The sequence below is a fragment of the Anas platyrhynchos genome, chromosome 3 (assembly GCF_047663525.1).
Source record: "Anas platyrhynchos isolate ZD024472 breed Pekin duck chromosome 3, IASCAAS_PekinDuck_T2T, whole genome shotgun sequence".
Taxonomy (NCBI): Eukaryota; Metazoa; Chordata; class Aves; order Anseriformes; family Anatidae; genus Anas; species Anas platyrhynchos.
Window position 1 is genome coordinate 106604969 of NC_092589.1, and position 22303 is coordinate 106627271.

Below are 22303 nucleotides of genomic sequence, written 5' to 3' on the forward strand. Positions count from 1 at the left end.
TCATGGCAGGGTGAAAGGGTTTACCTTTTCCCTCTGCCCCCCTCTCGGCACCGTTTTAATTTTGGGATGGATTAAGGCAAACCCGGGGTCGGGAGATCTCCTCCCAGCAGACTGCACCGGGAAGCGGCTGCTGTGGCTCCCGTAAGTACGCGGAGACCCACGTTGCCCGGAAAAAAATAAAAGCGATTTCTTCATTGACAAAAAAAAAAAAAAAAAAAAAAAAAAAAAAAAAGAGAGAGAGAGAAAAGAAAGGGAAACAAAACCCACGCCCGCCTGGGGCTCCGGCGCCGGCACATGCAATGCCTGGGTGGCGGGGCCGGACTCCTCCTTAAGGTGTATTTAATTATTTGGGGGAAACTATTATGAATTAAAATTAATTAGCTAATATCCCCCCCCTCAACCGCAAGGGCAACCCCGGGAGAAGGAAGACCGGCTGCATCCCTGACAAAAGCGGGGAGCGGCTCCCAGCTCCGCGCTGGTGCCGTACTGGTGCATACTGGTGCGAGCAGCCCCCCCGGCACAGCTCGGCACGGCTCGGCTCAGCACAGCCGTGCCGCGGAAGGACGTCTCACCTTGTTTACCCTGAGAGCGGCAGGCGGCCGGGGCGGGCCGGGGCGGGCCGGGGCGGAGCGGAGCGCGGTGGGCGGCGGGGCCGGGCCGGGCCGTGCCGGGCCGGGGCGGGCGGCGGTGCCGGGGCAGTACAGTCAGCCTGCGCGCTGGGCACCGTGCGGGCGTGCGGCGGCGGCCGGCAGCGAGGCACGGAGGCAGCCAGCGTCCCCGCCACGTAAGTAGCTATTAATACGCCGGGAGATGGAAGCGGGGGGGGAGACGATGCCCTGCTGAAAGGGGAGCGACGCGGCCATCCCTTCCCCTCTCCCCCTTGGGAGAAAAAAAATAAAAATAAATACAATCTGCTGATTTTTTTTTAAATTATTTTTTTAAGCGTCCTTTAGTGCACCTCCGTTCCCCGCAGTGAGAAGCCGGCCCCGTTCTCGCAGCGCTGCTTTATTTATTTTTTTTTCTTTTCTTTGTTGTTTCTGTTCTCCATTCAGCCCCCAGCCCCAAATCCCTCCGTGCGCTTGGGATTCGCCTCCCCTCTCCCGGGGTCGCACTTTTTCCCCTTTTCCCGGAGCAGCCGCGCCGCCGGCAGCAGCTGGGTCCCTTTGGCCGCCGGGCGCGCAGCAGCACCCGCGCATCTTGCGCGGCTCGGCCGGCAGGGGGGCGGCCCCGCGGAGCCTCCCTCCGCTCCGTGCGCTCTTTTGTCGGCCGGCCCGCTCCAAGTTCAGCGCTCGCTCCCTCGCTATTTTCGCGGGGCATTTTCCCAGCGGCGGCGTTCCCACGCCATCTACAGCCCGGCGGCGGCAGCGCTGCTCAGCCTCGCAGTAGGAGAAAAGAGAGAAAAAAAAAAAAAAAAGAAGGGAAAAAAAAAAAGCCTCCCCCCCCCCCCCACTTGCGCGCAGCGCTTTTACCTAACCCTTTATCCCCACTCCTAAGCGGGAGAGGCGGCCGAAAGGCGGCCGCCCCCCAGCCCCAAGCCCAGCTCCGCACCGCTCCGCGCCCGGCCGCCGGCGGGGAACAAAGGGCCGCGGGCTGAGCGCTCTCTCCCTGTGCCCAGGACGCGGCGCTGAGGCTGGGCGCCCGCCGCCGCTCCCGCCCCCCTCCCCGGCACACAAAGGCAGCCGCAGCTGGACGGGCGAGGGACCGCGCTCCACGCCAGGGCTCCGGTGCAGCGTCTCGGCTGGTTTTCTCCATACTCATGAACATACAAAGGTCAACCCCTATCACGATAGCACGATATGGGAGACCGCGGAATAAAACCCAGGATTTTGAGGAGCTCTCGTCCATACGGTCCATCGAGCCAAGCCAGAGTTTTAGCCCGAATCTAGGCTCGCCGAGCCCGCCGGAGACCCCGAACTTGTCGCATTGCGTTTCTTGCATCGGGAAATACTTATTGTTGGAGCCTCTCGAGGGAGACCACGTTTTCCGAGCCGTCCATCTGCACAGCGGCGAGGAGCTGGTTTGCAAGGTAATCCCTCTCCTCCTCCTCTGCCGGGCTTAGCCTGCTGCCGCGGGTTCGTTTCCTGGGGCTTTAAAGGAGGTCGGGGGGTTCGGTTATTGACCAGCTTTAAAAAAGAAAAGGCGGAGGAGAGGCAGGATTAAAGGCGCATCCTGTAACTTTTCCCTCTCTCCAGACAATGGCCACGTTATAGCGGTGGCCGGGAGCCAGTTCTGCCGCTTACCCCGGGGATATTGTTCTGGAAAGAGCCGTCCTTTAAGTAGGTCTTAAAGGGAGTTTCAGGGCAGGAGAAAACCTCATCTTCCCCACTCTCACTTTTCAAAATGGAGTAGGGAATCCCCAGCTAATTTTAAGGTGTTGGGACCTGCCGGCTTCCTCGATTTTTTTTGCCCCTCTCCCGTGTTCTGTGAGTTGGGGTATGGGGGAGGTTGTGGAGGGGGGTGGTGGTGGTTGCAATCAGCTTTGTCTTAAAAGTGATTTAAAAAATCCACATCGAATTAAGCAGCCTGAGCTCCTTCACCGTGGAGGTTGTTTGCAAACAGCATCCTCCCCCATTGCACAACTCAGCAAGAACAAAACCTGCACACCTACGGTTTTCAGAAGAGCAGACAAAATAGCTATCCCACTCTTTGTAGCCTGTCTGCTTTGCTGAGCCTCCTCCCAGTTTGTTCCTACTATTCAAAGGTGAGCAGTGGGAGAAAGAAAACCCCATGCGTGCACGCCTGTCGAGGGATGTTCTCCTTTCGGGCTGAGGGAATATTTTCCTTTGTTCCTAAATTGCGATTCTCATTGTCTGTAGCAAGCCAGACTTATGCCAGGCAAACCGAGGCAGTACCCAGTAGTAGTTCTTATAACTACGTAGCACATTGCAACCTTGCAACACCCGCTGCAGTGTTTGCATTGTTCCTGAAATATGGAATTGTGCCATGTAGCTATCTTGAGCAAGCGTCTCGTGTCGAACTAACTGCAAAATTGAAAAAAGGTACAATACATCTACTTTTCACATTCCAGGGATTAATGGTAGTATTGCTGATGGTTGCATACTTCTGTACTCGATTCATAAGAAGTTATGGACTAGCTTGTAGCAAGGAAGTGAAAATAATTGCTCCTGTTTGCTATTTGTGAAGACTGGAGTTCAGAGGGCAATTTAAATGTGCTCATTGATTGAGTTATAAAACCTGATGTTAAGGCAACCTAGGACTTTGTGTGATTATTCAGGGGAAAAAAAGGGCCCGTGACTTTGCAAAGGACTAATACTGCATGCTGAAGTGAATGCTTTGTTACTAAACTGAAACAGAACATGAGAATTTCTAGAATGAAAGCCCTGCTTGGTGCAGCAGTACAGTGCTGCACTCTAGGACATTGGCATCTTTTCATGAAATAAACAGATCCCACAAAGCTGCTGCTCTGCGTGAAATTATAGGTGAACTTGCATAGCAAGGAGTAAAGTGGGGGCTCTGCTCGTCTTTGTTTCCTGTTTGCTTTGCAGGATTAAGGTAGTGTTTTGATAACAGTATGAGCAGCATGACTGCAGCTCACAAAGGGTGGACTTGATTTTTTTTTCTCCTCCCTTCAAGCTGTATGTTTTTAAACCGATCCTGACATTTGAATAGTGTCAGTTTTTCCGTATGTGCAAGGCACTACTTCTAGCTGGGCTCCAAAATATGATCTTAGCTTGAATTGCCAGCTTGTGAATATGCAGTTGTCAGCCCTGAACTCAATTTAATGCATTCTTTAAAATGCCTGCAGTATCATGACTAGTATTTGTCAAGTAGCCTTCCGGCTAATAGACCTGCTATCTGGTATCTTATTGAAGATGCTCTTAGAGATTGCTTGCACAAACATTGGTTTGGATAGCAGACACATACTGATGATTCTCAAGATTCATTTGGCTGCACCCACTGCCTGTACAGATGCCGTTACTTGCTTCGAGGCTCTGTGGCATCCAGACAATGGTAACTTCTCACTTCCAATTTCCAGCAAGAACTAAATCAAACTGCAGCTTATTGGACATTCTCTGAATTGAGGCCAGGGATCTTACATGCTGGGATACAAAGAAGCGCTTTATAAAAGGTATTCTAGGCTGTAGCAGGGTGATAGCACTTCCCATCTCCTCACTTGCAAATACAGTGCTGATACATATCCAGACCTACTTACCTTACCCGAGAACCACAAAATATAACTAATTTATATCAGGATAACCTGGTTAGAAGAGAATTCTGGAAAGGCTTTTTTTTTCACTTGAGGGTTTGAGCTACATGAATGTTCCTGCTTAAATTTTATTTTATAGCAGCCGCATTGTAGTAGAGCCATTCACTTACAATGTATTAGTTTTGAGACCCAAATGTCAATGAATTCTCCTCTGGACTGATTTACACACCAAGGATTTTAGCAACACCCCCTCCCCACCCCAGTTCTGCTTCCCTGGCTCACCATGTCACCAGAATGGCTCAGTGTTAATCTACACCCCCCCCCCCGTAAAATGTGTTGGATCTGTTTGGCAGCCTGCCTTTAAGGTTGTTTTTGCCTGTGCTGGTGTACAGCAGCACAGGTATGGGGTGGTGGGAAGGAGCTGGGTGAGGAGGGGGTGTCCCCGTTTTGGGGTCCTTTTCAGGGGAAGGAGTTAATGATTGCACTCTGAAGTGTTACAAGGCTTAGGTTTTGAAGCCTCAGGTAAATTTGTATTGAACTGCATCTCTGATGCTCGGTACTCAATGCTTTATAAAGCTTCAAAGAAAGCAAGGAAGTTTGCTTCTTGGAGAGGACACAAATACCCACTACAGGGATACAAAAAGAAGGAAAACAATTGCATTTTAAACTGGTAGGTTTGATACCTTCACTGGTTCTTCATTTTTTTTGTTCAATTAGAATGAGACATGACCACCTTAAATTCTTTTTACCAAAGTAACAAAACACCAGAGAGTGAGTTATATATTGATAGAATTTTTATGCTAGTGGAAATGCTAATCCCTTGCTTTGTGTTACATCTGGAGCAGGTATAACTGAAAATAACAATCACTCCCATCAATACTTGGCTTATACTCTCTTTCAGCACACTGGCTTCTGTTCTTGTTAATGAAGTCTTTCTTCTTTGTGTAGTATGGGCATTTCTCAATTGACTCAAATACTGATTCATTCGTCATCACTAGATTATAGTAACTTTTTATATTTGGGTTTCCCAGCAGCCTTTTTAATTCCTACAGCTCATTCATAAGATCAGTGATAACATACTTACTATTAAAGGGACACTTTGCTTTTAATGGAGCACTTGACTGAAAGGCAGAGACTTTGGGGTGGTTTTTGTCTTTGCCTTTTGAAGGGTGTTTGTCTGTGCTCCAAGAGGCAGGGCTATTTCCCCTGTTGTCCTTCTGATCTTATAAACAGCCATTGTAAAACTGAGACTTTGAAAGTGAAAGTGACTTTGCTGTTCATGGGAGATGAAAGAAATGCAGGAAGTAAACGTGAATAGTGACAGATGATATTTTAAACCAGAAAATCCTGAAAGCTTTAATGGGTTAATAAAATCAAGAGAGAGGCGTGTGGATCAGGGTGGATTTAATTTGACAGCTTCTCTCAACACAAAGCTACCGGTCATGTTCTCTATGAGTTTATTTGGATGTAAAATAGAAGATAAACAAGCTTCCTTCCAAGAACCGCCTCTGCATGTCATTGGTCTTTACAGCTTAATTCAGATTACATTCTAAATTTGATCAGCTATTTGCTAATGAAACTGTTCTTGCTACAAGTTTTGAACGCTAGCCTTTTCCGTCAAGGCTACGTGTATCTGTTGTATGGGGTTGTACAGTCTGTTTTGTCTCGTCCTCTGTGCCGTGAGCCTGTGACATCCTGTTTACATCGGTACAGCTTCAGCAGCAGCATAAACTGTACTCAGAGGTGGTGCTGTTAACAGAATTAGATATGCCCTAACTTCACTGTCCTTCAAAGTGCTAACCCTGGCTTTACTGTCCTTGTTCCTGCAGGTGTTTGATATTGGCTGCTACCAGGAGTTATTAGCACCATGTTTTTGTCTGCCTGCACATAAAAATATCAACCAAATTACTGAAATAATTCTTGGGGAGACAAAAGCGTATGTGTTCTTTGAAAGGAGCTATGGGGACATGCATTCGTTTGTTCGTACCTGCAAGAAGCTTAAAGAAGAAGAGGCAGCCAAACTCTTCTATCAAATAGCTTCCGCTGTTGCACACTGCCATGATGGTGGACTGGTACTGCGAGATCTCAAGCTGCGAAAGTTTATTTTCAAGGATGAAGAAAGGTAAGAGCCTCTGTGACGTTACAGGTGGGGGGAGCCTGAGGTCAGTTTCAGACTCACAGGATGCTGTGTTATTTGTGGTCACCATACTGTTCGTTTGTGGTACACAAGGTGTTTCACTTTCTTTACTTACCTCTGCAACCTGATCATGGGATGGATGTGCCATTTTACCTTCTGGCTTAGGAGTAAAGTAAGTATAGAGAGTTGTTTGTATCTGTGTCTTGTCTTTGCATCTCCACCCAGAGGAGCATCCTCATTCCAGAGGAGGGGATGTCTCCTGTGGGAAGGCTCTGCGTAGATGTCTGGTGTAGGAGCTCTGCTAGCATAAATACAGCTGGTGTTTAAAGAGGCAAGGAGTAAAAGAACTGATATATTAAAGAGGGCTGGGGACTGAAATGGCTCATACCAATGAGGAGACATGAAGAAGAAGAACAGCGAAGTGGTTAATGCTGATGTAGGTTGGAGACAAGGGCCACCAGTGCTTTGAAGGACCACTTTGAGGACAGCTTTTTTCTTCCAGTGCTGGAAGAGTCTGGAGGCTGCTTCTAAGGGTATTATGGTCAGGAGTCATACTAAGACTAAAACAGCCTTGTTGTTGTGTGTGTACCTGCTTTTAGTATCAACTGTTGTGGTACTTGGGAAACTACCCTTTTTTTTTGGTGGTGGTTTTATTTGTATCTCCTCCTTGCATGCTCTCCCTGCTCAGTAATTGGCTGGTAAATGATTTGGGGAAGGAGGTGGAAGACAGGGAATGAAGTAGTGTGGTATACACTCTAGGTATACACTGTTGAAGTGCTATTTTGGATGCTGAACCATAGCTATAGCGTTGAACCTGTGGAAGCTTCACGTCTCTTTCCTTGTGGTTACCAGTTTTCATTAATTATGTTACATCATGTATTTGCTTGCAACTTCCACATAAACCACCAGAGAAATGAACGCTGCCAGAGTAATGTCAGGCTTTCACAGAGGAATTTAAATTGGGAGATGACTGTCAGAAGACAAAATTAAATGAGGACAGAGCCTCCCTTTATGCTTCTTCGTGTCTTGGTAGAGGATGGGGAGGTGTTTTTTCCTTTCTGGTTCCATCCTATGAAGTGTTTGAAAGCTTTCTCAAACTGTTGCAGAGTGAAGTGTTCTGGAAATCTTCATTAAAAATAACCAATGCTTATCAATTCCATTTAGGGCTGTTTGCAGGGTTATAAGCAAAAACAGAGGCAAACAGGTTTTCTGTAGGCTCAGTAAGACTGTGATCTGAGAATGTCTATTAGTTTTCTGTCACTTAAGTCATTAAAGAGAGGTTCTGAACCTTAAAATAAAAACGGCAACATCTATCCTATTTAAATATTCTTTACTTAACCTAATAAAAGCCATTTTTTCCAAAATGAACTTCTTTTAATCTTTTTATAAGCAGTAAAGTAAAAGGAATCTCTTCACTTCTCAATTCAGTTCGGGCAATTCACAGCTATTCCCTGTTTTCCTACTGTAGCCCCAATACAAATGATTACTGTTTCCTCCTCTTCTAATAAGAAAGTCTAAAATGAAACAAATTTAATGTCCATTAAGAGAGAAATTCAAAGCAGATACATGTAAACTAAACATTCACAACTTTTACCCTGAGTTTAATAATTAAACATTGTTATGACATCTTTGATGTAGATAACGAGCGAACCTGTGTCAAGTAGGTGGGGTTGTTTTCTGTTATAGCTGATTATGTCCTAACATTAAAGTGAATTTTTCTTGGCCTTTTGCATAAACTTGTGTGGTTTTGTATAAAGGGCAGGGCTGGAACTACCTTTCCACTCTGAGCAGAATGAGCTCAGAGCAATGTAGTGGGAGCAGACGCAGGCCGTGCTGAATACTTTTGAACTCCTACCCTGCTGCTTACTAGGAACTAAATGCAACACACGGCATGAGGCCAAATCCTGAAGCCACCCAAGAAGAGTGGTGTGTACTATAATAGTAGTGTTTGCGTTCATGAATGTTTTTAACATAACTCGTCTGCAAAATCACACAGTTACTCACATTTGAACAGTCTCTTCTAATTATCCACTAATTAATTTTAAAGATCAAATACGACTTGCTGGTTATTTTTAAGATAACAGTAATGTGGTTTTCTTCTGGATGTGTTGTTGACTTGTAAGTATAGAGGTATTGTAATCCTTTCTCCACTAAATAAACCGAGATGCAGTGAGATTAAATAGCGGGAGATGGAAATAGAACCAAACAGTGACTGGCTTTTTCACATGCTCTGATCATCAGACTGTAATCAGTCATCACTTTCTGTCTGCTGCTATATTTAGGCTGAAAAATCTTCCTGGTCCTTCCGGGTTCATGGAGGTTTCTGTGCTTTGCTCACACCCATCTGAACTGGTGTTTCGGTGAGCCTGCCGGCAATGCCCGCATGCTGAGCAGCCTTGCATTCAGAAACTGCTGCCTGTGGGAGTGCCTGTGGTAAGGGTGCTGCAAAATCCAATGATCCTTGGTACCTGCAGTGATCCAGGGAGGAAGAAAAAAAGGTGAAAATGATGTTTTAAGATATGTCTGTGAACTCCACACCTGTTCCTCAGTGGAGGTCGTTTTCAGTAGTTCTTTTCCTATTTCTTCAAGCCTTTAGTACTTACTGATTTGAAACTTTCTCTTATTAAACACTCACAACTTTATTTTAGGAAAAAAAAAAAAAAAGATGGGAAATCCAGCATGCAGGCAACATATGAATGGAAACTTTTTTTTTTTTTTTTAAGTAAGATTTGTCTGCTCTTAGCTATGGGCTGCCAGACTGACTGCAAGAGTCAGAGAGAATATGAAGGATACATGGAGGCAGTTCCATTTGTCTAAAAAAGAAAATCAATTGAAGCATTTCTTAGCACATATTCCTTCCATTGATCCTAATGCTACCCTGGTAGTTGAATATGAAGTCAGAACTCGTGGAGTTTTGCAGACAGGTACTATATGGCATGGGAACTCTTCCCACCTCGTTCTGGTTATCTAAACTACAGATGGAATTTGCAAAGATTCAAGATCTTGATCTAGTGTCAGGAGTGCTCTTTGCTCCTGCTGATGTCACTGCGAAGAATGCATGTTATTTGGATGTTGCAAATCGCAGTGCTCTTGCGATACCGGTAATGAACCAGGAAGCAAGGAGATAGGGGGAAAAAAAATGCTGGAGGCTGCTGGTGCTGAGCATTTTGTAGGGGTCCCAATCTTACTAGCAGTGTTTTCTTGATGTGCTAAATCAAAGCTAGACTGTGATGGTGTGTTACATCTTGTTATTGCATGTATGTAAATACATCAGCACTTAAAATGAAATACAGAATTCCATAGTGTGGAAACAAAACAATTAATCTGTGTTTCAGGGTACTTTGTTTTATAGATTCCTTTAGTTCTGAACTGTAGAAATTTTTAAGATTGCATTCCATGAAAATGATGTGTGCTGTTGGCAAGCACCTTAGGTCTTTTATGTTTTGTTTTTGTTTGCTTCATATAAAGAAAGATTGGGGGGTCTTGTTTTAGGGGGGTGGAAGAAGAGGGATTGTGTTTGTGTTTTTTTTTTGTTTTTTTTTTTTTTTATTTGTAAACTATATGTGAAATAGGCAGAGTATTGAAATTTCAGAGTTAAACTTCTTAAACCTGCAACTGATCTTGATGAAGCAGAACTTCTAAGACATTACCGCATGGCTGGAAATGTTTCATAAGACTGGGTTAGCAAGCAGCAGCACATCCATTAAATGAGGGCAGTGACTTTCAGATTACTGAACACATGGAAAACACTTATTTGCCATGCTGAATCTCACCAGACTTTTTAAAGTACTTGCAGGATTCTTGACTATTTAAAAATTGGACTATTTAAAAACTTCTAACTAAAATTTGAATCCAAGATACTGGAGATGACCTAAAACATGCTTTTGTATGTTTTCTACTTCCATGCATGATTTCTCATCCTAGATATTAAGGTCAGCATTGCTACTGATCTTTGTGGGACTCTTGTTTTTAATTATTTTTGTTCTGTTCCTGTTAAGCTTTTTTTAAATTTTATTTTATTATTTTTTTTTTACAGTCTGCCTTCATAGTAGGCCTTTGGGCAGAGCAACTCTGCCCTTCTCCTGGTGTCCCATAATGATGTCGCAGAATGGGCAGGGCTTTTTTGATTGTGCTAAAAATAGCACTAGCCACAGCATAGCTAATAAAGCAATTCATCAGTGTGATATATAGCAGATGCTTTGAGAGAGAGCCACCTCAAAGATCTCAGAATTAAATCAAGCATTTCTGTGGTAGTTGTTCCAATGGCTTTCTTAATACATGAACATTCCTGCTGTCAGGGAATTATTAATTTCTGTAGTGTGTTTTTAAGCCTTTAATTATATTAAAATATTAGCTGTCATAATATTTGAAGCTTAAAGACCTTGTACATTCATCATAGTTGTTGAGGGGAAAATTAAAATAATTTTGGTATTTAGATATCATCATTTCCCTGTATTCCTTGAGTAAATATGAGAAATGGTAGGCAGGTGGGATTCAATAAAAGTAAATATCATTTGACACCTTTTGCTGTGCACCAGGGGAATGCAGCCAGTGCAATCCACCAACTTAGAAAGCCTGTGTTAGCATAACATTTATTTGATGCTCTTAGAATTGTTTTATCATTTTTTTCCCTCTAGAACTTCTCAGCTTTGGATGGTGCTTTAAGGTGACCTAGTTATGTTGTTTGCAATCCTTGTGATACAAACCCGATCCCACAAAGAAACACAGAATACGTGTACTCACCTTTGTCCAAGTAGGCATTTCATCTTAGAGTTAGCAGTAAGTTTCTTCCCCTTCGGTTGTCAAATTGTAATGCAGTCAGCTCATTTTTTCCCCTGGTGTTGGAACTCGCTGTTTTACTTAAAATTCAATAGAGAACAGGTAAATTAATGTCCTGGTCCTGGTGTTTGAATACCAAAAGAATTACAAATAATGGCAGTCTTCATCTGTTTTGTTATTTAAGTACTTTACCTTACCCTGAAAGGAGAGGAAAGGTGCCACAGGTCCAAATAAGCATCATTTCTTCAATAGTGTGAAATTATAGGTCAAATTTCAGACTAAAAATGATTATTATTTTGCTTTTCACTAGAATATGGTAAGGAAGGCAAATTCCATTACAGGCAGCAAATGTCTGCTATCAGACTTCAGATAGAGGATGGAGCAGTTAGACAATTGTCCCCTACAGAAAGGTTTGTGCTCTTTGTTGCTTTCAAGGGGTTTGCTTGCAAATCTCCTGATTTCTGGCATTCTGGGGATCAGCACACTGAGTTTTGTTGCATTTGTGTCCCCCTTCCTAGTGGAGTGCAGGAGGCCGTCTGTAGATGTTGATCATCACACCAGCCCGCTGAAGTGTGTAAATCTCCTCCTGAGGGCATGCAGAGTCATAGAGGTTAAGTGCTGTGCACAAGGTCATAAATGAAACGAAAGCCAGGGAAGAGCTGGCTGGTTCTGGGGTGAGGACTGAGCTCCAAGTGAATCTTGGAACCAAGTCTGTTTGAGGTCCTTTGGCATGACCATGAGTGGTGTAGCGCTATTGTACTACTTGTAGCTGAATACCTAACTTTTTTTCTTCCTTCTGTGAAGGGTGGTGTGGGGATGCAGTCGTGCAGTGGACAAGGAGTTGGAGAGAAGCCCTACTTAGGGTCCTGCCTTTACTCTGGGCTGCAGGTTGCCTTCATGTGCTGCTCAGCCTCTCCTGCCACAATCACTGACTAGTTTTCGTTGCTGTATCCTTAGCTGGTTTGTGTTGGCAAGCTCCCGAATCACTTCTTATGACAGTTCAGCATTTTTTTTTTTTTGATTTGGACCCGTTGCGTTCTGGTCACCAGCTTTCTGGCAGGCTCTTTGCAGGAACTGTCACATTTCTCCCCATCACTGGACTGCACACTGGCTTTCTGGACTCCTGTGTGACTTTCCGAAAGGCACCTCTGGATGAATTCTGCACATTACGCATTGGCTGTGTCGCCAGATGTGGTTGGCATGGTTGGGTGCCCATCATGAAATGCCTGTCACAGGATTGCTCTCTCTGAGGGCAGGCACTCTGCAGTCCTTGGAAACAGATGACTCTTGAGACAACTTGCACGGAGAGTTCACCAGCTTGCTGTTTTGAAGACTTAAAAACCTCCATCCAGAGACTTGGTGCAAGATACTTGGTGTTCATTTTTGAGCTGAGGCTGAGGAAGTTTTTAGGCATCTGAGCTGGCGATGAACTGGCTAGGGGCAGCTGCCATGGACTGCCATGGTGAAATTATCCTGTATTTTCTTTTTAATTGTCCTTATCACACCATGAAATTACTTCAGGCTAGGGAGACAGAGGAAAGGAGGAGACAATAAACAGGAGCCAACTTGGGGCATATTTAGTCTTAAGCACCTGCTTTTTAGTAATGTATATGGCTTGGAGATGGACTACAGACATCTCAGCAAAGGTTTGCAAGTCAGCTTGTAAAATAATGGATCTGCTTTGTCACAGAGGTGCTGGGCACCCACTGTGGACTGAGAAAGTCTAGGGCTTTTCTGGCAACATGCAGTTCCATTCACAAAATATATTTTTTTGTCTCCTTTCCCCGTGGAGCTTTATCATGTGAACAGACCTAAAAAAGATGGTGAACATGGCATAGAGCTGACAGCAGAGCCTTTTAGAACTGACCTTTCATGTGATCTAAAAAGATAAGAGAGGTAGCTGCCATGAGCCAGATGCTTATCATATAATGGCCTCCTTGAAGGGTTGTAACTGAGCCCTTCTATGAAAGGGTCTGCAGTGGACTTCAGGCCCCTCACCCCAGCGTAGGCACACACACACTGCTCCCTTCTTGCCTGCTTTTTTGGGAGTGTGTTGTCACCCTAGGCAATAAGGGTGTGGAAGGAGCTAAGTGCATGTCATGCAGGACAGGCTGTTCCCAGCAATCCTGGTTGAGTGCTGTAGGGCAGAGGTCTTGGGGGGCCCCAGCCCTACCTGGAGGGGTGCGGGGGGGTGGTCTGCTTTTTTTTTTTCTTTTAAGTGTTAACCAGCCAAAAATGAGTTAAAAGTCCTAAGTTGCTGGATCCTGCATGTCAGCGAGGGGATATGGGGCAGGATAGGATCTCGTCGGAGGAAGGGTGGGTGGGGATATGTAATTTTTAGAGGCTTCCTCATTTTGCGGAAGTACCAGTGAGGGAATCTTCCCTTAGGAACAAGGTTCATCCTGTAAAACCTTGACTGCCTGCGAGTCCCAGTTGCCTTTTGAAACGTATCCTTGAGCCTGTTTCATTATGCAAGAGACAGTTTGTCTGACAGCCTCCGTACAGGTTTTTTCACTGGAGCTGCGTAGGATGCCGTGTGGTGAACTCCCAGGCTGCGTGCCGTTACCCGCTGGAAGGGATCTTAACAGTGAAAGGAGCAGGATTTGAATTGATGGCATAACATTTCCCCTCTGATCCTGCATGCCTCACTGCCCCGGGAGAAGATCGAGTAGTTCTGAGTTCAGGACAAGTCTTTCTACCAAGCTACAAATCATCCGCATGGGATTTCATTAGCCGCCTTCCCCATCTCACCGGCTGCACGAAGGCAGCATGCTTCTGCATTATTTAGGAGAGATTCCCTTAGTTAAAATAATCAATTAGCAAAAGAGAATTGTTTCCAGTGTCGAGCTTCCCCTTTCTTTTTTTTTTTTTCTCCTGCCTGATGGCATAATTGCATTCATGCTCATCTTGTCTTTGTGACGGGGTGCTAGCAACTGACCTTGATTAAATGACCTGTAAATTATTGGCCACACAGGAGCAATCCGTGATCTCTTGGGCAGTAACAGGTTCCTGCTGATGGCTTGAGTGCTTCCACCCAGGGAAAGGCTTTTCTGGCCTCAGTCAGGGCAACATTGAAATATGAGAGAGCATGTCATGGGTGCCTTTGTTTTTTATGGGCAGGCTAATTTAGGGGGGAATGCTGTGAGGCACCTCTTCTGTTCAGAAGTTGCCATTATATATTTGCCTGCAGCCATATCAGTAAAATGGCAATTTGGATGGCAATTCCAATTCAGATGACAGTTGTTTTCTGATCTCTGGAGGCACGCGGCTGCTGTATAGAATCTGTAAATCTGGATCATCTCATTTTGACCCAAGTTGAATAGCAAGTGGGTGGCGTGCCTGGAGACTCTGAAGCAGGATGCCTCCTTCCAAAAGCAGCTGATCTGGTCGATGTCTCAAGGATGCTGCTGGACTGAAACTGTGGGTTTGGTCTGCAGTTTTTGTTCCCAAAATGGTAACGGTGGCTCAGCTGTGGTTCAGGTGCTATTTCCTATCAAATGGCTTTGAGGACAAACTAGAAGCAACTGCTTTCATTGATTCAGGCATGGGCTCCTTTACTACTGTTTATTCAGTGCAGTGGAGATATTTTCCTCTGAAACACTCAGACTTTCAGTCAGCATTTCTGCTTTAAATGTTCCATCTTTTTATATATATTTCCCCCCCGTGCCTCATGAGCTTAGAGGCTTCTGAATAATTCCACTGATTCTGGTATGGAAATTGTGTTTGCTTTTGGAGAATAAGAGCGGAGCAAGCGTGAATGCCGGGTTCTTACAGTCCTGGCTTCAGTGTCAAAAGGCAGGGGAGTAATTTGCCAGTAACCCCTGAGCTCTGCAGGGAGGAATAATGTGAATCACCCTGGAAAAAAAAAAGTGTAGTACGTGCAACAAAGCCGTCTGCCAGAAACGGGTGCTAACTGAGGAGGCTGCGTTGAAGAATCTTCTGGAAGACATTTAATTGATTAGGTTTTGTTACATTACTGAAGAGCAAAGTCTGAATGTAGTCAAGTAATGAATGGCATATTGATAAGAAATTCAGAGTGGTATTGTTTTTCATGGGTTTCCCTGACGGTTTCTATGGGGACAAAGACGCATTTCCCGTCTGAGTGCTGCTGCTGCCCTCTGATTGCACTTCTGTGGTTTCATTCACCAGTAATGGGAAAGCATTCATAGGCAGAATAGCTTCCCCTTTTTAAATAGCCATGATTCAGGGTTGTATTTTTTTTTTAATGCATTAGACTAATGCAGTGTTTTATCAATGATCTGATAGATGCATAATGCTCTTTTTCCAAGTGCTTATTCAGGGTCTGCATTAAAACTTGAAATTATGTACTGTAATTACGTAAGCCTTGACAAAAGTCTTTGTTGTCCTACAGTATGTGTACAAAGTGATTCTCATCCGGCTTTGGCAGTAGCTTACATTTCAACTTCAGGGATTAATTTTGTTGCAACCATTTGAATGGTCGACCTCAAATGCTGATGCTTTTGGAAAACTTTTCTCTTGTGGGGGTCCTTCAGCTGGCTGATGCGAGTTAATTATGTAGAGAATGAGAGGTGTTTTTTTAGAAATGCGACTCTTAATAAGAAGAATGATTTTTGTTTGTGCTTTCTCTGCTCTGTGATGAGAAGTGCTTCAAAGCTGACTGATTTCACATTTCAGCATTTGGTTTTGAGTCTGTCCCCTGCCTGCCAAGTGCCGAATTCAGGGTTGTCTGCGCTGCAGTTGGATACACTTCCGAGCCTCTGCTGCAGAGGTTCTGTGTTCTCAGAAGCTACTTGCAGTTTTAAGGGTCTGTTTGTTGTTGTTGGCTTTTATTCTTTTTCCTGGTATTTTATTTCAGTGCTTCCTCTGAGAGAGGAGGTAGAAAGGAAGACTGCTTCTCATCCAGGGCGTCTGTGCATTTCTCTGTATTTAGATCGTCTCTTTCCTGTTGTCCCCCCATCCCATCACCCTGAAAAGAAAGGTCTCAGACTTGCAGAAAACCTAGCTCTCTTAGGCAGTGCTTGAAATATGGAGAAATGGGAGGCCAACCAGAACTAGAATCCAGGAATACCTCTGTCTTGCAGAGGTGCTGTGCACTGGGAAATAGCAACTCCTCAGCCAGGCTGCTCCTTCCTTCTCAATTGCCTAAAAAAACGTGAAATGACTGTAAAAAAGGGGAGTGACTTAGAGTTCACAATGGCATGCTACTCAGCTGGTCTGTGATTGCAGCCTGTGTGCTGTATGCAAGGTCAAGATGTGTGCAGTCACCTGTCTGTTAGGAAGAGAGGCTGGGTTGGGTCTCCCCTGGCTCTGGGACACCGTAAAGAGTCCAGGAGAGCTCAGCCAGGACCTTCAGCAGCAAAAGCTGATGAGCGCTGTGCACAGAACTGTGATGTGCTCCTCTGGTGTCTTTGCTCTGCTCACAGAAGGCCTGCAAGTGCCTTCTGTGTCACCTTCTGTGGAGCAACCCAACCCTCCAACAAAATGAGAGCATCCCAGTTGCTTTTGGTGGTAATTGGGAAGGGGGATGGTGTGAAGTGTCCTGCTGGGGCTGTGTTATGTGGCAGGTACGAGCTCAGCAGATACAGGACTGTGGTTTGTGAGGAAGGGTATGGGCACTGGGTGGGTCTCCAGTGCTTGTACCCCTGCTGGAGTGTGGCCTGGTGAAGGAGCTGGTTTGCAGCTTTTTACCTCAAACACAAGGGTGTTACTGGTTGAGGTCTTGGGGGCTGGCAAGAAGGGATGAGGAGAGCTGAAGGTTGTGTTTTTGTTTGATTTGGGACCTTTTGTTTCCTCAAAGCCTGTCAACTCAGCAGGATGAAAAACCTGGTTGAGTGTTTGCTTCATTTGGCTGCAGATTACGGAGGAGCAGGCAGATAAGGGCCAGCTGTTGTTCCATTTGCTTGCTTAAACAAAACCCGACGTGGCATGCGCGGAGGGCTGCCGGCTGCAGAATGCAGCACCTTGCATGAAAATCAAGGCAGGGATATGGCCTTTGTGTTCTGCGTCTGGTTTACTAGCAAGAAATGATTTCTCCTCTTGGAGAAAATGAGTTCTGAGCATTTTTTTTAAACGCACATTGCAATCCACTCTTTCCACTTCTGTGTCGCATCCATTACAGAAAATGTAAGATTTGGAAAATAAAATAATTTTCTTTTAATACACAAGCTGCTGAATGAACTGTTTCTTTAATTTTTTTTTTTTTTTGGCAATGTTCAGAAACGTAAAACAAGATAGGAGAGTAAGCATCATTTCCCTGCACTGTTGACACTTGGATGGCAAGACAGTGTGTGGGGGGGTGAATTCCATCCTGCAAGTTATTTATAAATAGCATACCCTGCCCCGTTCCTTGCCTGCTGCTGGTAGCAGGAGTGAGTTGATGCTTTCCTGGCTGGCAGTTCAGTGACTTAATGCACGTTTGAGTAGTTGGCCTCCCTGCTTTATTGCCACACATGCTTTTCTATGGAAAAACTGAGGTGGGCAGTGCAAATGAACCACAAGTCATGCCTCTGACTTCCATTTCCTCCTCTCTGTTCCCTGTCCTCCTAGATGTGATTTTTTCACTCTACATTTCTCCTCGCTGTGTTTCCGATGCTGGACAGGTGTGGGAACGTGACAGGGCTGAGCATGATGGAAAAACCCTTCTCCTCGGCACTCTCCCATTTTGGAGCCTCTGAGCTGTGTACAGAGGGAAATTGCTGTGGTCTTGATAATTGCAGTTAGTTTCTTCTTACAGCCAGCTTCCTGTGTGAGGTATTGCTGCTATAGGGTATTGTCTGAGTGCTAATGAGCAGTTGTCCATCCCCAGAATTGCTGTTAGGCTGGCAATGGGTAATTAATCGGGAAGCAGGTGTGTTGCGCAAACCCCATCAGCATCCGCACTGGAGGAGAAAACACTGGCCTGTTTAATGTGAGAAGGAGCTGCCTGGACACACTGTGCTTGGGAGCCAGGTATCCTGCATTCTGTATTTATGACTTCCTGATTCAAGGCATGTTGCCAAAGGGGCTTTCACCTCTGCTAGTAAACGTCTCTAGCTGTTGAAAAGGTCCAAGTGTCATTATGAGAGTTTATGGCACAGTTGCCACTGGAGTACTCCACGGAGTAAAATGCTCTTCTGTTGGTTCAAAGAAGATAGCACTGAGCTGCCCTGGAACCAAGTCTCAGCCAAAGCTGGCCCAGCTGTCTTTTGCAACTCAAGCCTGAGCAATGTTGTCTTCAATAAACATTTAAGAAACAGGGCTCTCCTTGTCTGTTCTAATGCCTATTAAACGATGTGCTTTAGTCAAGAGATGTGAGTTCTGTTTTCTGGGATGAAGTTCAGGCATTGCCTGTGAATGTCTGTGGTATGGGAGTATGGCCACGACACAGGGCTAGGAGTGATCATACAGACCCATGAGGTTGAGGAAAGAGGACTGAAATGCCCTCAGTTGAGCTGTGATCCCCAAGTTGTTGGAAGACTACACTGCTGCTAGGTTACTCTTCTATCCAGATGCACTGGATAAATCCTATTGCGTTGTACCCATTCTGCTCTTAGAGCCAACTATTGCTGGCATATTGTCTAAAGGATAATTGGTAATCCTTTTGGATGCCTTTAAAAGGGACAGATTTTTAAATATAGCTACAGACGCTTGCAGTCCAAATTAAGAGGAAAGAAAGGTTATGTAAAACTCATGCTATGACAAGCAGCTTTGGCGTTGTTTTTTTTTCTGCTTCTGTGTGATATCTATAATGGAAGAAAATCCTTTTGCAGAGATAATTACTTCAGCACAATGACAAGTTCACAACACTTTGCAGGCAAAAGGAGTGTGCAATCTAGATAAAGCATCCCTGTCATCCCTCTGCAAGCCCTTTGCTATTCTCTCCATTCATTTCAATGTGAGAAGCTCTTCTGGTTTGGCTGGGTAGATAAGCTCATCTCTGTATTCAGCTCACCTGATCTCCCTTACCCAAAGATCTCTTTAGGAAGACCGAAATCTGTCAAACTTGCTCTTGAATACTGGAATAAAGAAAAATGTTGGTTGGTCAGAGAATTATTTAGGGTTGGAGTGACAGTTTTTATTCACGTCAAACTTTGAAATACAGGTGCGAGTAACTGTTCACCAGTGTGAAAGTGTCAAAACAACCTTGTCTAGTTAGGGCTAGTCATGAGTCCTACATACGATTGGAGTGCAGAAAACAAATAACCTTGAGGCTTGCGTCTCCTCTTGGAAATCATGTTTACAGAAACATTACTAAAGACATGAATGTAGCAGTTAACTTCTTTTTATAAGACCTTACCAGCTTATTTACTGGACAGGTGTAATTGAAATCTTGTAGCTGTGTGTATGGCAATATTCCCTATGTGTCTTTTTAACTGGTATAGAAGAGACAATATCAATTACCTGTAATAATAAGCACTGTGAGTGGGAATCTAAACTGTTGCAGTTCTGCAGTTGTTGAATTTTGTAGAGTACTTTTATTACAATTGCAATTGTGTAACTGTAACAGCCTGGAATATGTGTGTTCTGATGTTTACTTACCTTGTGTGTTTTTTTTCTTTTTTTTTTTTTTTTTTTGCCTGCAGGACTAGAGTGAAATTGGAAAGCCTAGAAGATGCTTATATTTTAAGAGGAAATGATGACTCTCTTTCTGATAAGCATGGATGCCCAGCCTATGTGAGTCCAGAGATCTTGAACACAAATGGCAGCTACTCTGGCAAAGCAGCGGACGTGTGGAGTCTAGGTGTCATGCTTTACACCATGCTAGTTGGACGCTATCCTTTCCATGACATTGAGCCTAGTTCCCTCTTCAGCAAGATCCGGCGTGGGCAATTTAACATTCCAGAAACTCTATCCCCCAAGGCAAAATGCCTCATACGTAGCATACTGCGTCGGGAGCCATCAGAAAGGCTGACTTCACAGGAAATTCTGGACCATCCATGGTTTTCTACAGATTTTAATGTATCGAATTCAGGATATGGTGCTAAGGAAGTATCAGATCAGCTGGTGCCTGATGTCAACATGGAAGAAGATTTGGACCCATTCTTTAATTGAGCACAAAGACTGGTGTTCAGAAGGTACACAACCTGGAGATGGACACATGAAGGAGCCCTTCCTGACGGTGTTAAATCACATCCTGCATCAGCCTAGCTTGGTAGCAAAAGACACTCGGAGGTCCTCGGATTGAGAAGGAACCTCCACAAGGAGCTAATATAACAAATGTAGCATGGGGACAGATTGGGGGGGTGGGGGGAAGCTTGCTATCAGGTTAGATTGATTTGGAGGAGAAAAGGCAGCATGGAGCAATTGTAGCTTCTCACCTTTTTGGAGCCAAGGAGACTGCACATGCCAATTCTGGTGCAGCTGTATCACTCCTGTTTCTGTTCCATTAAAAAATAGTGGTAATTCACAACAAATAGAAACTTTTTGCCTCAGCTCACATCTTGGCATCGCACTGTTAGATATTTAACTTCAGCCATTATTCAGGGAAAGTACAATTGGCTAACTTTTTTTTAATCGGATGTCTAATAATTAATGGGATTAATTTAAGAAAAAAATTAGGTGCACAAAGACGGACATGAAAAGTGGGTGCTAAAAACAAACAAAATTTCAGTTCATGTCTCTTGATAGCTATTTTCAACTCATTTCTTCTAAATAAACTACTTAATATTCTTGTCAGGAAATGACATTTTAATGCTTTGTTCCCTTAAGGGGAAGTAACTGTCATTTAACAAGCTGTTCTGTTTTGTGTCAAATGGTTTGTTGCAGGAAGCTATTATAACTCGAACTTCCAGATGCATTACTGCTATAATAGGAGAGAAAAAAAAAAAAGGAAAACTATGTGACTTTCTTTTTTTTTTTTTTTTTTTAAAGATATGAGATACTGGCTTCCATATCTGCCATGCTGCACGTATATGACTAGAGAGGGCAGAAGGCCCTTAATCATGTCTTTATCTGAGAACCGATCTCTTCTTTACCTGACTGGCCCACATGTAAATAGAGGGCTCTTTATTATTGAAGAAGAGTATTGTGAGTTGTTTTTTTTTTCTTTGAATTCCTCTCAACTTGGGAAAAGAATTGTTTGGGTTTGATTTTTGTTTATGTCCAGAATAAAAAATAAGAGGGTATTAATAAGCTGAACATTTATATTACAGATATTCCTCTTGAAACATACACAGTAATATGCACCTTTTGTATTGTCAAGACTTATTCTATTTATTGAAGAAAATGTCACAGTAGTGATGTATTAAGCCAGTACTTCAATTACGGGTTGACTTGGGATGACATGTTACATGCTGTAGTTAACACACTTCTTTTCTGTTCAGGTATTTCTGTCCCTAAATAACTTTTTATTTAGCTTTTTTTTTTTTTCTAGATAGCTTTATTTGATTTAGACTGGCAAATGTTTTTATTACTGCTTTTATATTGCTGTATGATATTGAAATCTCTTGGCATAAATATTTGTGTTTCCAGTACCTCAGTTGTTCTGATATTACTGCCTGTATACGTTTTGTGAAGTGGTCATGTTTTTTGGGTAGGTACATGTGGACTCTGTAGTATGTAAATGTTACTTGAATTTGTGCTTAATTATAGTATGTGGCATGTGCGTACAGCTACTTGGCATTTGACGTATGGATGCTATTTGCCTGCCTTGCAGGAAAGTTATGGTCCCACTCTCAAGAGGATGTTTCACAGTTCTTTATCAAGAGACAAAGCTAGCTGCAGCTGACCTGCCTTGGTTCTATTTTGGTAACTAAGAATATAAAGGAGTAATGTTTTTACACTCTGAAGATGGTGCTGTGTCAAGAAGGACTTTTTTTTTTTTATTTTATAAGTACCTTATAGGAGGAAAGATTGGTGATGTGCATGGTGGGGTTTTACTGCCTCTGGTGCTTTGTCATGTATTTGGTTTAATGTTTTTGTCCTAATCTCTTCAATAAATAAAATTGTGCATATTTAACTAAATTTCAGTTGTGAAAGATATTCTTACTTTAGGTCTGAGGTGGTGCAGGAGTTTTCTCTATTAGGATCGCTTAGCTGCTATATTTTGTGTTGCTAATAAGCTCTTGCCAGACCTGTGAGCTGAGAAAGCTTAGCACTTCTATTTACAAGGTAACACTGTAAGCCTTTTCATCAAAAATTTTACAGTCTGCTATAAATGAAACTGGCTTTTATTTTGTTTATTTTCTTTTGGCGTGTCCCTGCCATTTATCAAGTCCATATACTTTTTTTTTTTTTTTTTTTTCTAGGAGGGCATTGAA

The 22303-nt window shown here is 43.8% G+C and overlaps 1 protein-coding gene across 1 annotated transcript; it reads left to right on the forward strand.

Annotated features, from left to right (window-relative positions):
* The first annotated feature begins 626 nt into the window (after positions 1–626).
* Positions 627–22007, forward strand: TRIB2 (tribbles pseudokinase 2). The gene is made up of 4 exons (XM_027455248.3): positions 627–784; positions 1616–2026; positions 5998–6290; positions 19628–22007. The coding sequence occupies exons 2-4, from the start codon at positions 1757–1759 to the stop codon at positions 20094–20096; spliced, it is 1032 nt and encodes a 343-aa protein (XP_027311049.1). The 5' UTR covers positions 627–784; positions 1616–1756; the 3' UTR covers positions 20097–22007.
* Positions 22008–22303: the final 296 nt, after the last annotated feature.

Bases quoted from the DNA above. Each gene is read 5' to 3' on its own strand.
- TRIB2 (XM_027455248.3), top strand. From the start codon at position 1,757: ATGAACATACAAAGGTCAACCCCTATCACGATAGCACGATATGGGAGA. The intron at 2,027-5,997 runs GTAATCCCTCTC...TTGTTCCTGCAG, and splicing joins GCGAGGAGCTGGTTTGCAAG to GTGTTTGATATTGGCTGCTA. The intron at 6,291-19,627 runs GTAAGAGCCTCT...TTTTGCCTGCAG, and splicing joins ATTTTCAAGGATGAAGAAAG to GACTAGAGTGAAATTGGAAA.